This window comes from Syngnathus typhle, linkage group LG4, assembly GCF_033458585.1.
Source record: "Syngnathus typhle isolate RoL2023-S1 ecotype Sweden linkage group LG4, RoL_Styp_1.0, whole genome shotgun sequence".
Lineage (NCBI taxonomy): Eukaryota > Metazoa > Chordata > Actinopteri > Syngnathiformes > Syngnathidae > Syngnathus > Syngnathus typhle.
Window position 1 is genome coordinate 13,457,007 of NC_083741.1, and position 13,909 is coordinate 13,470,915.

Sequence of the window (13,909 nt, forward strand, 5' to 3'; positions counted from 1 at the left end):
CTTCCATAATATCAACACATTTCTAATAAATGGGCTTTGCTGCTTTATAATGAAGAATTTGAAATGCCACCATTGATGTATATTTTCTGTGTATGTGCAAAGTGTGTTTGAATACCTTCAGAGAGCGTGTATTGTTCGGGCAGCCCGGGCAACAGCTGGTGGTGAAAAAGTAAACATTTGCGCAGTCAATCTGCTCTGTCCCACAGACCGAGGTCCTTTGGCAAAATCAAGACAGGAGAGGAGAGATTCTGGATTCATACCGGGAGTTATAAAGTGCACACACCGGCCACATCATTAGGTATACCTGAAATGTTTACAGCTCTTAGTATGAGATAAAATGTCCTGTACAAACAACAATAGTAACATTAAAGTGACATTTTCAAAACAGAACATTTTAATCTTTGCAACAAAGGCAGAATTTGAGCAGGTGTACTTAATAAAGTGTCCACTGAGTGCATAGTACTATTTATTTGTCACTGTCATCACCAGTCTCTACTCATTACTGTCACATTGCACTATTTTTTCACTTCCCTGCTAAGACCTTATTATTAAATATAGGAAATCTCTTTCAAATCTTTTCTTCATCAAACACTAAATCTAGTTTTTGAGGTCCTTCTTTGTCCCGTGAGGCATCTTTGTGCCTTTAGTCTTGTTTTGACAGTCAGTCATACTTTTAAAGGAGATGGAGGAGATCTCTGTCCGTTTTCATGGGAGGCTGTTTTCTTCGGTGAGTTGACGTTTGTCTTGCATTGAGACTTGCGCGAACGTGAACTTGGGTGGGGTTTCACGCCAGGCTGCAGGAATCAGATTCATATTCATATTACATAACACAATTGTCCATCATATTCATTTCAAAGGGGAATAAAACAGCAACAAGGTCCTGTCTGTAGTGCTTATCGGTGAAAGGCTATTTTGGCACCATCTAGCGGTGAAAACAAAAGTCTGCAACATGGAGACTGCTTCAATCCTCCTGTAACATGGTTAAAAAAATTTAATGAGATCTTTTATATTGTTGGGGAGAAACAAACCTCAGCATGAATAAAATAGGTTAGAAAATCTGTCTCTGGTACACATGGATGCAATGTAGCACGGCTGACTGATTCTGACCGTTGCTTGAAAACGGCCTTGGCCAGACTAGCTGATCATGCTTGACTATCTTTGCACCTAAGTAATGCTGATGACAGCGGAGCTGAAAAAGACAAGTGACAACATACGTGTGGTATTTTGGTCTTAAGTGTCCCGGCAATCATTTTCTCCTTGTCCTGTTGATGGCCGCAGCCCTCTTTGGTCTCTTTGGGCTAAAAAAGGTAACAAAAAAAGATGGCAACCATAAATTAAAAACAATTCATATTAAAAACTAAAATATAAGATTTAACACTGTTTTACCAAGTTTTTCAACATTTACCCGTATTCATCCAGCTTCTACACTGCACAAACTCTTGTATGAAATTTGCTTTGGTAGTTTAGTGCATACGCCTATGTAGAGACAAATAGACATATGCTTTAAGTGAACCCGAATAAAGTTTGTCCTCTCGCGTAGTATTTCCACTTTCAGAGGAAACTTCAACTTTATCTGGTTATGTACTTTTCGGCAGTGGGAAAGTGACAAATTATGTTTACGAATTGGAACTGCTAAGCACAGCGTCCTTTATCATCAGAATGTAAAATATGTATACTCCCGACTGGAACGCAAATCCTTTTTTAATAGAATGAGAATGTTTACATGAGCGCCATACAGATCGCCAGTGAGGAAATGCATATTCGGGTCTAGTGAATGAAGTCAAGTACCAGTTTGTTGGATGTGGAGGGTGAGCAGAAAAAGGCGCAGAGATCATCATGGTTCAAACCATTGCTTTGGCGCTCTGGTGACACTGGTGAAGCTGCCCTGGGAACAAGGAAGGGGTCCAGGGTTTTGTTTGGCTCCTGTGTACCTGTCATGGGCAGCAGCAGAACAAGGTCTTGAAACTGGCAAGATGGTGTGTGTGTGTGTGTGTGTGTGTGTGTGTGTGTGTGTGTGTGTGTGTGTGCGCGTGTGCGTGCGTGCGTGTGTGTGTGTGTGTGTGTGTGTGTGTGGCGATCCTCCTGTTGCTTTCAATTTATTTTTGGTTTTCAACGCTTCAATGGAAGTAATAACTTTTTGAATGACTATTTTTGACGCTTTTAGTGGGAGATTTTGACTCTTTCATTGACTCTTTCAGTCCGTTCTCTGAGGTTTTCGATGGGTTGCGTATTCCTTCTTCAAACACAGAGGAACTAAGCTCTTGGTTCCACTCGTGCTGCCGTACTATCATGAATTTGGTAGCTCCATTAAAAAAGCGTGCAGTCAAAAGTCACACCTGAGCCTTGGTTAAAGACAGAAATCATGCAGCTAAACACGAGTGCCACAAAGCTGAACGTACGTGGAAGAGAGACAGCTGCAGGTTTCTTATCACATTTTAACAGAAGCAGAAGAGAGAACGTCTGTCTGGTCAACCCTTATACAAGCTAACCAGCACAATCCACATGTACTATTCCAAACTATTGACTCTGTTCTTACCCCCCCCCTCCTCAGTCTATTTGCACAGAGTCTTTTCCTGAAATGTGCAATTTATTGGATTCCTTCACTTTTGCATTGATAAGGTTGCACAGCTTGGGCTCTTATTTCAAACAGCACATTTAACTCCTTTTTCCATATCCCTTGTTTGGCTGCTTGAAATATTTGGAGGGTGATTCCTCTTAAAAACGCTTCACAATGTAATGTAAAGAAAAAGTTTGCACACCCCTGCTCAAATGCCAATGTTTTGATATATAAAAAAAATTATCCAAAAGTAATTTCAATCATTATTCATTTTTTTTCACAAAGAGCCGGCGATAATCTCCAAATAATATTCCCAAATTTGAAAAGGATTTGCAATGGATATTTTTGATTTACTTAAGAGTTAAAAGTTCTTACTCTTCTCCTGTTCATGGAAGTTGTGCATCATCTCCAGCGCATTGAGAGGCATCGCGGGTGTGTTGGTGTCACCCTGTAAACAAAACACCCAGTGAGTGCTCCTTGTTCCATTCACTTGGGTGCTTTGGGAATGCATTGACAAGAGGCGGGTTTCTTACTGTAACCCACGGGTTGTCTCGTAACTGATTAGCTGACATGCGGTAAGCGGGGTTTTCTTTCAGGAGGCACGTCACTACCGTTTTTGCTGTTGACAAAGTCAAGTCATTCGGAGCATTTGTCATGTCTTTTGTCAATGACACAAATGTTTCCTTATTTTAAGCCCAATGTATTGTACATTTAGCTTGTGGGTATTTTGAAAATGACATTTGCGATAAAATGTCACCTGCATCACTGACTGTGTCCCAGATGGCTGAAGAAAATTGGACTCCTATTGTTCTAATCTCCTTAAGTCGGTTTTCTTTTGATTTGGATACAAATGGAGGCTCCCCACACAGCCTGTTGGAGGACACAGATGAGGCTCATGGATTCATGGATAGTCTCAGGGTGCATGAATAGTTTATACATGTGGATACAGTTAAGCTCATGATTGTTCATACTCAAAACAATTTGCGGATTGAAGACTGTTTTGATTAATTGCGCGGATATCTCCATCATGGAAATGACACAAGAAAATAGAAAAGTTCCCGTCTTTAGCACCATTCTACTGGATATCCACACATGGCATTCTAGTCAACTGCACCATTGCAACATTGCCTGTAGCATGAATAATGTGCAACGCTACTTTTTATGCGCCTCGTTGTCGGCCATGAGTGCATGCATGTCCTAAACAAAAAACAAAAGGGTTGAGAGAAAAGAAATCAAGATGCCACAGCAGGGATGTCTACCAGGGCTTAATTCCAAATTTGGCCTGAGTATGCATAACAGGAAGTGTATACTTACAAAATATACATAATGACTCCTACGCTCCACATATCACACCAGTGTGTGTAACCACGTTGGCTTATCATTTCAGGAGCTATAATTAGAAACGTGGAATCATGTGAAAATGACAATGTCACATTTGCAACCCAAGCTAATTAAGTTCCAGCAAAGGCCCCCCGGCGGGAGAATCAAAGAAAGCCGACGACACACCGCAGCTCATACCACCCTTGCTATCGTCATGACCATCATCTCGATGAGGGGATACAATTGTCATACCTACCCATGTACACGGGTGTCCCACAAACGTCTGACAGAATGCTTTCACTTCCAACACCCAAGGTTTTCACCGATAATCCGAAGTCTGCAACCTGGTTGGAGAAAAAAAAGCAAGTGACCATCTCATTATTCCAAAGGAAACTTGCATTGTGTAGTCAACCAAACTTGCATAATTTCTCACAGAAACGTGCCACTGCTGGTATGGAAACAGTCAAAAAGTAAAAGTGCATAAGAATGATTCTGGATACCGTAATTTTCGGACTATAAGTCGCGGTTTTTTTCATAGTTTTGGTGGGGGGGCCATTTATACGCAGGAGCGACTTATATACATATATATGGTTTTTTTCACTTTTTGGGGCATTTTATGGCTGGTGCGATTTATACTCCGGTGCGATTTATAGTCCGAAAATTACGGTAATTAGGATATCACATAGTTTGATGGTAGATGGTTTTATCCCAAAAAACAATGGTGTATAACAAAAAAAACCACCTTGCTCTGAAATATTGATTAGGGATTTATCCTCCTGAAAGTCGTTCAAAAATTGATACACACGAGCTACCAAGATACTATACTCGTCTCAAGTCAAACCATGAGTGAGAAACGGTATAAATAACCAAATCACTGACCATACCTCAGCTACAAGGTGTCCAAGAAGGTGCAAAATTAAACAGCAGCAACAACAGAGACCCGTAGCCTCAGAACTTTATATACAAATCACTTAAATATTGTGTGTCGTCAAAAAAGATCCCCGTTGAAGCCATTTATTTACTGTGTTTGTTACGTTCACAAATCGGAGCATGCGACTCAAGTACACACGGATAACAAGTTTGACTCCCAAATTGGATCTGCTTAGAAAAGTAATGTAGCCAAGCTCCCTTTCAACCTGCACGGCACATATTGCAAAGCTGGCTTGTTATGAATACACAACATGCTGAGCTGAGCTGGTAGTTTGTTTTAAGTCACTGCTACTTTACGTTTGTTCAGGTGTTTGAGACCAGAGGGGGGCTGTCCTAATGAGATGTAGTTATTGCTAAATATAGTGGGAATGGTGGGTGCACCCCAATGTCACAGGAGGAGACAGAAACTTTGATGTAAAGTTTTGGAATAATTGTTACCTTACCTTAATGTCAAGCTTGCCTTTGTAGTCATCAAGAGAATTTTTCACCAAAATGTTCTCAAGTTTCAAATCCCGATGCATGATATCTGCAAATAAAAAGAAGCCTATTATTACATGCACTATACCTTGCTGACCTAAACGCACTACAACCTAACAAGAGTGAGTGGCCATTGAGGTCAACAAACCAAATGGGACCACACTCAACTAAAGGGAGTCTCTTGACACGTGAATACAACATCGTTAGTATTTGTAGAGCGCAGTTGGATTTGCTGTTCAGAAAAGCCCACGTCCAGCCGGTAGCAATTTGGTCTCGAGGCACATCCAAATGTAATTAAATGCAATGTTTGTTTTCAAGGGGGTTGTTGTTTGCTGTTCGTCTTTAAGAATCCAAGCACTGGGGTGTCACAAAGCTTTATATCAACGCTTAAGAAGAGGTGCATTGCTTTCAAAGTAACAATATAGAGAAAGGTGGTACTTTTTTTGTGAAGGTAGGTGATGGCGTCAGCTAAGCAGCCGATGATGTGTCTTGCCTCCTCCTCAGGAAAGAACTGTTTTTGGTGCAACACCTGCTTCAACTCACCCCCCACACACAGCTCGGTGATCAGATATGTCATCTAGGGAAGACGCATGGATACACCTCAGCACCCAAAGTGTAAATATACCTGAACGTGCCCGTACACGATAATAAATGTGAATGACGGCGAGGCCTACCTGAGCTGTTTCGTAGATCTCCACCAGACGTAATATGTGAGGGTGGTTCACTTGCTTGAGTATTTTTATTTCTTGCTCCAGCATCTTGATCTTTGTACTTCCCGGCTAAAACAAAAAAAATAAAAAAATAAAATAACACAGTAACATTAAAATGGGATCTTGTTTTTTCTCCCAAAGCGATAAAAAATAAATTAAAAAAACAGTAGCGTAGTAGGCTCAAGTGTACATTATCAAAATGAGGCAAAGGTATGGGACACTATAAGACGATGCTGAGTTTGATAAATTCATTGAGTTCTCACATACTGCAGGATTACTGGATTAAACGTTTTATTCAAAAAAGTATTTATAAAAACTCACCTCTGCCTTGCAAACCGTCTTGATGGCCCACTTGGTCTGTGTCCTAATATGTGTTGCCTCATACACCACCCCATAAGTTCCGTGGCCCAATTTCTTTCCAAATATGTAGATATCCTTTAGGGATGAAAAAACATCAACATATCTAATGTTTAACCTCAAACAGGTCAAAGATAGCAAAGGACTTTTAATGAGATTATGTCTTGGAATTAAGGTTCATTTCGGATAAATCATTAACCAGAATTGTGTTGTGTATTGTCTCAATTTAAGATGCTGACAACGTACTGTTTTTCTCCCCCCTCAATCAGTGGAACTACAGAATATAGTAATTTCTATTCAAATGACAAATGATGAGTTTGCCTCTGCATTTGGTTTCAATCTCAGGTCTAATTAACTCACTCATTATCTGTGTGCACGCAAGGCTAGTCACTAGTGCTTTGTGTATTTGAGCTACTGTATACTGCCACAAAATGAACTTTTGATACATATGGTCTGTATTGCAGATGTAAAAAGTCTGTGACTGTGACTGAGAAAGAAAATTCCCACTTTACCTCCACGTCGCCATCCCCAATCAGACGAATGTGAGGCACATCCCTCTCACAGATGCCCTTGGTCCCTGTGTTTTTTCCTAAGGTACTAAATGCTGCTTCTGCCATCTAGAGACAAAAAAAAGGGTTGTTATATTTGTCATAATTGATCAATAATAACTGCTTGGTTGCAATTACAAACGTAACTGAAAAGATCAGTGGGATTGTTTTTTGTTGTATACTGAAGATATTTGTGTTTCAGACCAAAACATAGAAGACAAAAGTCCAGAATTCCATCATTTACTAGTTACTAGTTACTAGTTATTTATTAGATGCGTTACACAACTCAGGACACACCAGCTTTAAGCATCTTTTGAGAATCCAATACACGCAAAATTTTTATTGAGAATGCATTCATGATGGCAACCATGAATTCTGAAGTCGACAAAACCATTTTTCTCTGACATATTTCAGAAAAACTCCTCCATGGTGTTAATTTAATTTCTACAATAGATCTTGATGGGTAGATGATTACCCATTATCCAATTTGTTGACTAACCTGCTATAAAAAAAAAGGAACTGTTCGCCCCTATGCATGTAACTTATGCAGGTTTACTTTTACAGTTTTTTTTTTATCATCTCAAGCGACATTCTTGTGTTAGCTATGTTAATTAAATGAGTAACTCTGACTCAATCTCACACTTAATACCTTTAGTGTAGCTTGTCATTTTTTAATCACTCGTCTATGACCAAACTGCTGTCTCTGTCTGAGCCCATATTAACTTCAAGCGCAATTTAACCACCTTGAAAAACAGTCTCTGTAGCCAAATTAAATGTAAAGCAATTATCAAGTGATGACTGGGCGCAATGAAGTGGATCCACCACACGCACAGCAATTAATTATTAACAAGGAAGCTGTGTCTTTAACCTCTTCACTCTGGTGCATCATTTTAGCCCTGACAGGGCTCTAATAACAGGCCTGTCTTTTCCATTATCTCCTGTCTATTTTCACATCAAAATGATTGTGACAGCCTTTGGAAATTGCAATCACCACAATCATATCTTATTTGTGGAAGGTAGATGTATGTAATGAGTGTATCAAGGGGAGGTGAAAGATAAGAGGAGGCAGGTTCTGGTTCTGGGTACTTCCGATGTCACTACAGACATAAGCTCTTTTAGACCCAGATTCTCAACAAAGGGGAGTAAATTGTCTGATTAAAACGACACCATCAGGAAAAATATATATAGAATGGTGCTCTAATCCAAAAGCATCTGCATCCAAACGACAATAATAATCCCATCCATCAGGTGACAAAAAGATGATTTGTTACAAGGACGAATCCACCTACCAGTCTTATTCCAGCTCGACTTTCCTCTAAAACAACAACCCCAACAGGAGAACGCCAAAATGTTGGCATGTTTCACATTTCTTGGCCAGGCAATACGGGTCTGGGAAAGGCGCTTCCCTCCCGAGCAGAGGCAGCTTTGGGTCGGCTTAAAAGAGCCGTGATCTACATGAGGAAGCAATGTGCTGAAATTGTCTTGTCTTCTGACGAGAAGATGAGATGCGAGCAAAATGAATAAATAAGAATTTTTAAAAAAGCGCGAGAGAAAGACGGACATGACATCATAAGCAGGTTGCGTCAACAAACTGCTTTTGTGATTGTTTTGCCCTTCATGAAATACATCAGGGCGGTGCAGCGACCGACTAAATCGAACATACCAGCTGACTTTGACGTTTTTAGAATTTTAATATTTGTTATTGTGCAACAAAACTAGAAAATATATATTTAAAAACATTTGTTGGGTCAAATTTAGTTCAAGATGTGAAATGACAAACTATTTACCATTGATTTAGTGTTGAGCAGAAAGGGCCAGCAAGCTTTCTGTGCTGACCTACAAGTACAACCAAAATGTTGAGATTGTTTCCACGAAATTATATTAATTAATTCCCAAAATGAATGAAGACAAATTGAATTACCTGATGACTAGCTAAGACAATTTCTTGTTACTTTTGTCCTTATTTATATTGTCACAGTTATCTCTTTATTTGTAAAATTTTAGCACTTGATGAACCTCCACTACTAGTTGGGGCTAGGGACCATGTCCTATGGTGGCCGACAGGGGCAAACGTGGAAAATGCAGGAATGACGCAGTGGAAGCATTTTATGTTTTTTAAGCTTTGGTTCCACTTTTCTTTTTTGCTTGCAGCATTCCTGGGCCTGTTGTGTCTCAACCCGATTTTATAGGATTAAAAAGAGTGTTAAAGTTAGTTTCAATGCTTTGTTATAAATGTTGATAGTCGTACTGGCCAAAACTGACCCAAAAGTAACAGAGAAGAAAAAACTACAGTAATTATATTTGTTCCCTTGCAGGAAAAACAGAAGCGAAGAGCAAACATCAGTGTTGTGCCAAGCAGACTTTGACTGAGCTCCGTCTCCGCTCCAGTTTCAGCAGGAAGTAATTAGAACCTATACTTCATTCAAGTCAAGTCCATACTTTCTCCATCATCGCGGCAGAGAGCAATTTCTGCTTATTTATATTCTAAATGGCTTCAAAAAAGCACTGTGCTTGGTTACCACATTTTGGTCAAAGCATACAGTGGCACAAACAGATCATGAAGTTACAAAGGTTAGCCGTGATTGAGTTCCCTTCCTGATCAACTATGCTTATCTTTTTTCTAACAAATTTTTCGAGTGTTGTCACAATTGGTAGGCTGTAGTGAATGCATATCTTTGAATGAATGAATGAATGAATGAATGAATGAATGAATGAATGAATGAATGAATGAATGAATGAATGAATGAATGAATGAATGAATGAATGTGAATAAATGTATAATATATAATAAAATTAGAATATTTAATGGTCACAAATAGTATTTCTTTTCGTCATTAAATTTTGAACACCCTCCAAAATATGGTCAATCTTTAGTGTTAATGCTAAATATTTAGGAATTACAGTGGGAAAAGTTTTGAAATGTTTTATCTTGGTCTAATAAAAAAAACAAAAAAACAGGCAGATCAATCTCTGGCATATCTCTGATCCCATCTGGCATATGGAAATGAAACTTCAGTCTTGTACCGGCCACACCAACTGCAATTCAATCTCAGTCACGTTATTGAGCTAACACTTAATTATTGCACAGACTCTCTGGAGGTTTGTTTTCTTTAATAGCTGAACACATTTGGCTCAAGCAGCACTTTGGCTGTAAAAAAGCAGCCACTAAAATACAGCGACATCAAACAAAGTCTCTCTTCCGAACTGCAATTAACGTGTAAGCTCAATCAATTTTGCTAGAGACCAAAAGTTACATTTTTCAAATGTGGAACTTAATCATTTATTGACAGCTTGGCTTTGATGACAAATGATAAACTTCACAGTCCTAATGAAGCGTGGAATTACATTACCTGATGAGGCAAGAAATTGCATGTTTAGAATGCAAATATAGCACTCATCTTCGTCACCAAGTGATGAGGTGAAACCTAATATCATGCAGGCAGATTATCAAAGCTTGCCGTCTAAATCTGATACAGCGAGGACGTCGCGCCGAAGCGCAGAACACATCACTGAGGAAAATGTAGTGGACACTTCATTAGGTACACCAGCAGAGTCAAATTACTCCAATGCAATACAACGGTGCAAATTCAATGGATTTAATTTTTTTTGCAACAAAAAGGTTATGGAATAATAGCAGTCTATAACGTTATACCATATATAAGGTAAGTCACAGGTGTCAAACTCAAGGCCCGGGGGCCAGATACGGCCCACCACATCACTTTATGAGGCCGCAAAGACAAATTGTGCAGCAAATTCGTGTGTCATTACTAGAATTGCAAATTGTCTTCACTTTTAATATCTTTTTTTTTTTTTTATATTTGACCAGTTTTTAGTTGTCTGATTTGAAAACGAGTTATTTGTTTGTTTTGTAGCTTTTACTGTATATAATGAGGTGCTCATACATTTATTTGGGTTGACAGTCATAATGGCAATCCGAAAGAAGCTATGACTACAATGCGGCCCATGAAAAAAAAAGAGTTTGAAACCCCTGGTCTAGATGTTTCTCCACCCTGGGTGTTCAAATATCTGTTGCTTAAATGATTATTTTATAATATGACACTGATGTTATTCGCTAGCTCATCTATGCTTCCTTGTATTGTTTCCTCATGTTTTTTGCTTATTTTACATACACACGTGTAAATCTTGATTTAGATTGATAAACCTTTAGTAGGAATGGGAATAAACAGTTTCAAGCCTTTTCTTTGAAGAATTTTTAGATGCCATTATAACGTCAAAGCCTAACTCATGTTTTGACTTGACTTTTAGACACCACTTGCCCACAATGCTAAGAAAATGAATAGACATCACCACCCTGACCCCCGCCCCCTAAGAATTCCCTGTTTCTAGTGGCCTTGTTTGCTAAGTGTCATCTGGCATAAAAACACGCTTTGCCAAAAGGGAAGCGAAAGATCAACTTGTGCCATTTGCTCAGAGCCCTCCACATGTTGCTGGGAGATAAGGGCCAACAAATTCATTTTTTTTTTCCTCATTGGTTTAATCCCGGTTAAAGCCAATCTGTGCCCTCAGCCTTTGGGACGCAACGCGGGCAGACGTCTGGAGAAATGTGGGCAGTGGCAGAAACAAGTCCAATTCCATTGCAATGACAAGCCAGAGAAGTCAGCACATTTCTAGATCAAGTCGACCGCACAGCAGCAACAACTTGGAGCTTTTATTAAAAATCATTCAAACTGACTAGCCCCTCATGTACCACAGCGAAAACACGTAAAACTCCATAGAGCAACGTTAATCGCACAGTTTGCAGACATTTTTAACCTTTTAACAACAGCCGAAAGAGAATACACAATTTGATCGGATTTCCTAACGGGTGCGTTCGCTGGGAAACGTCGTCATGGCAACGACTGTGAAGCAGAACAAACGCTTGCTATGGAAGCTTTTGCAGTGCCCCCAAAACACGCATTTACACAAATATTGATCTAAAAAGATGACAAAAGTGGCAGTGGGTAATTCTAAAAGATCCGATAAACGCACCTTACCTTGTGGGAGTTTTCATTTTGGAGAGACTTCAAACGAGAAGTCGACAGCATACGGTAAGGGAAGAGGGACGAAAACTGTTGAGTTTAGCCCGTCTCAAGACACGGTTTACAGCGTCCCGACGAGGTCATGTGTGTTACTACAAGAAATCACATCCATTAGAACCACATCCATCTTTACTTTTGTCCCGGTCAGTTGTCGCCCTCCCGCGGATACAATTGCTCCTGCAGGTGTTCAATTAAATGCCTTTTTCTCGGCTTGTTTGGTCATTGGATTTATGTCAATTAAAAGCATTTTGATAGAGGTGACAAAATTACTCACAGGCTATTTAAGCACAAATTAAAAAAATATATAATTTAATGTCAGTTATATTCAATGACATTTTGATAACGTGGCACAATTGGGAAAACAAATCACTCAATAAATAATTTCCGGGTTTTTTTTCTGGAGCATTGTGATTTCAAGGTTGGCACATCTGCCTCACAGTCCTGAGGTTCTGGGTTTGAATCTGAGCTCTGGTTAGCATGTTAAGCCCGTGTTTCAAACAGCTTCCTCATTTCAAAACCATGAATACTACACATTAAGATGACCCGCCCCCCACAAAAAAAAGATGAAACTAAATTGTCCATAGAAATGGAAATTGCATGGTTGTTATTATATATATATATGATATAAAACTGGCTGGATAGAGACGTGTTCATGTTGTTCCAATACCCCAATGCAATCATCTCTTGCTTTTCAATCAACATTATTACTATTTTCCGATTTGAGTGACAGTCACAACAGCTACATTATTAAAAGAATAGGATTGTCAATATCAGATTAGCCGTTACCTTGGAAGTTTACTACGCCCCCAGTATTGCTTTTCAGTTCAATGTTGGTTCCATTTCTCCACCCCCATCAAAAGTATATAATAATAACAATTTTTATAAGGCCAGCGCATGAAGTTTGTGCATTTTTCTCTAGTCATTTTGCAGCCTACACATAATGTATTATACTTTAAGTTTCTAGGGTCAAATGTCATCCTGGTACATGAATTTAGGAAGTTAGACTCACTAGGTTGTGCCATGTCAATGTTATTGTAGCTGTTGTTATTGAATGACTACCCCATGTGAAAAAAATGACTCATAGAATTTTATCATCATGATGATGACATCATGTGTGCTGTCCCAATATGCTTTAATCAAAGCATTTTGATTCCATGCTTACAAAGATTGTGTGATGTCACTGAGCATTTATGTCTCCACTGTATTAGTATAATACAATGCGTTATATTGAACCATGTTCAGATTCAGTTGTGGGGCGATAATTAAAAGTTCATGTTTTTAAAATGCCACAATTTGGAAACCCGTACCAAATTACCTCCGACTGCAGTCTGAAGTCATCTAATTGAGCAATCTGCTGAGCTGAAGGTACATGTAGGGGACTACACATAATGCGGTGGGCAAACTTGTGCATGAGGGCTTATTGACTTTGCGTTTGTATAAGTATCAGTCTTATTTGATGTTTTACTTGCTTACTGAATCCAGTGTTTGATTCCTCTTAGATAAAATGGACGGCCAAGGAGACGGAGACCACAACGGTCCAAATCGTAAGTGGATGAATCCTGATTTCTAGAGCATTTTGTCTCAGCTACACTATATTTGCTGGTTTTGGTGTTGTGGAGCGGTCCACAGCTCCGGCCGCATAGCAAGTGGCAAAGCTAACATGGATGGATGCATGGAAGAATCATCTCCAAGTCTTAATTATCTTGCAGGCTATCGTACGTCCATACCACTAGGAGATCTACCGCCAACTGATAGTGATGATGATGTTGATGATGATAATGACGACCATGACGATGTTGGCGGTGATGAGGAAGACATGGATTCTGTTTTCCTCATGCATTTGTTTGTGAATCATTACATGAAATTCTTTGTACATCCGCAAGCTTCACTGCAGCAAGCTAACGCTGACAATGAAAACATTGTGCGTGATTTCAAGATTGAAAAGAGTAACGCTGATGATCTCATTGACCA

General features: G+C 39.3%; 1 protein-coding gene across 1 annotated transcript; it reads right to left on the reverse strand.

The window, feature by feature from the left end:
• Positions 1–246: 246 nt before the first annotated feature.
• Positions 247–11,997, reverse strand: stk33 (serine/threonine kinase 33). The gene is made up of 14 exons (XM_061276918.1): positions 11,894–11,997; positions 6,864–6,968; positions 6,316–6,429; positions 5,959–6,063; positions 5,723–5,861; positions 5,251–5,333; positions 4,134–4,221; positions 3,872–3,947; positions 3,315–3,427; positions 3,091–3,176; positions 2,933–3,005; positions 1,789–1,931; positions 1,215–1,298; positions 247–794 (listed from the first exon to the last, which is right to left on the reverse strand). Exons 1-14 carry the CDS (start codon positions 11,942–11,944, stop codon positions 666–668), a joined length of 1,389 nt encoding a protein of 462 aa, XP_061132902.1. The 5' UTR covers positions 11,945–11,997; the 3' UTR covers positions 247–665.
• Positions 11,998–13,909: the final 1,912 nt, after the last annotated feature.

Coding starts and splice junctions, on each gene's coding strand:
- stk33 (XM_061276918.1), bottom strand. CDS start 11,944: ATGCTGTCGACTTCTCGTTTGAAGTCTCTCCAAAATGAAAACTCCCAC. Junction 5,334..5,722: donor CACCTACCTTCACAAAAAAA/GTACCACCTTTC, acceptor TTTTATTTGCAG/ATATCATGCATCGGGATTTG. Junction 3,006..3,090: donor GAGACAACCCGTGGGTTACA/GTAAGAAACCCG, acceptor TTTTGTTTACAG/GGTGACACCAACACACCCGC.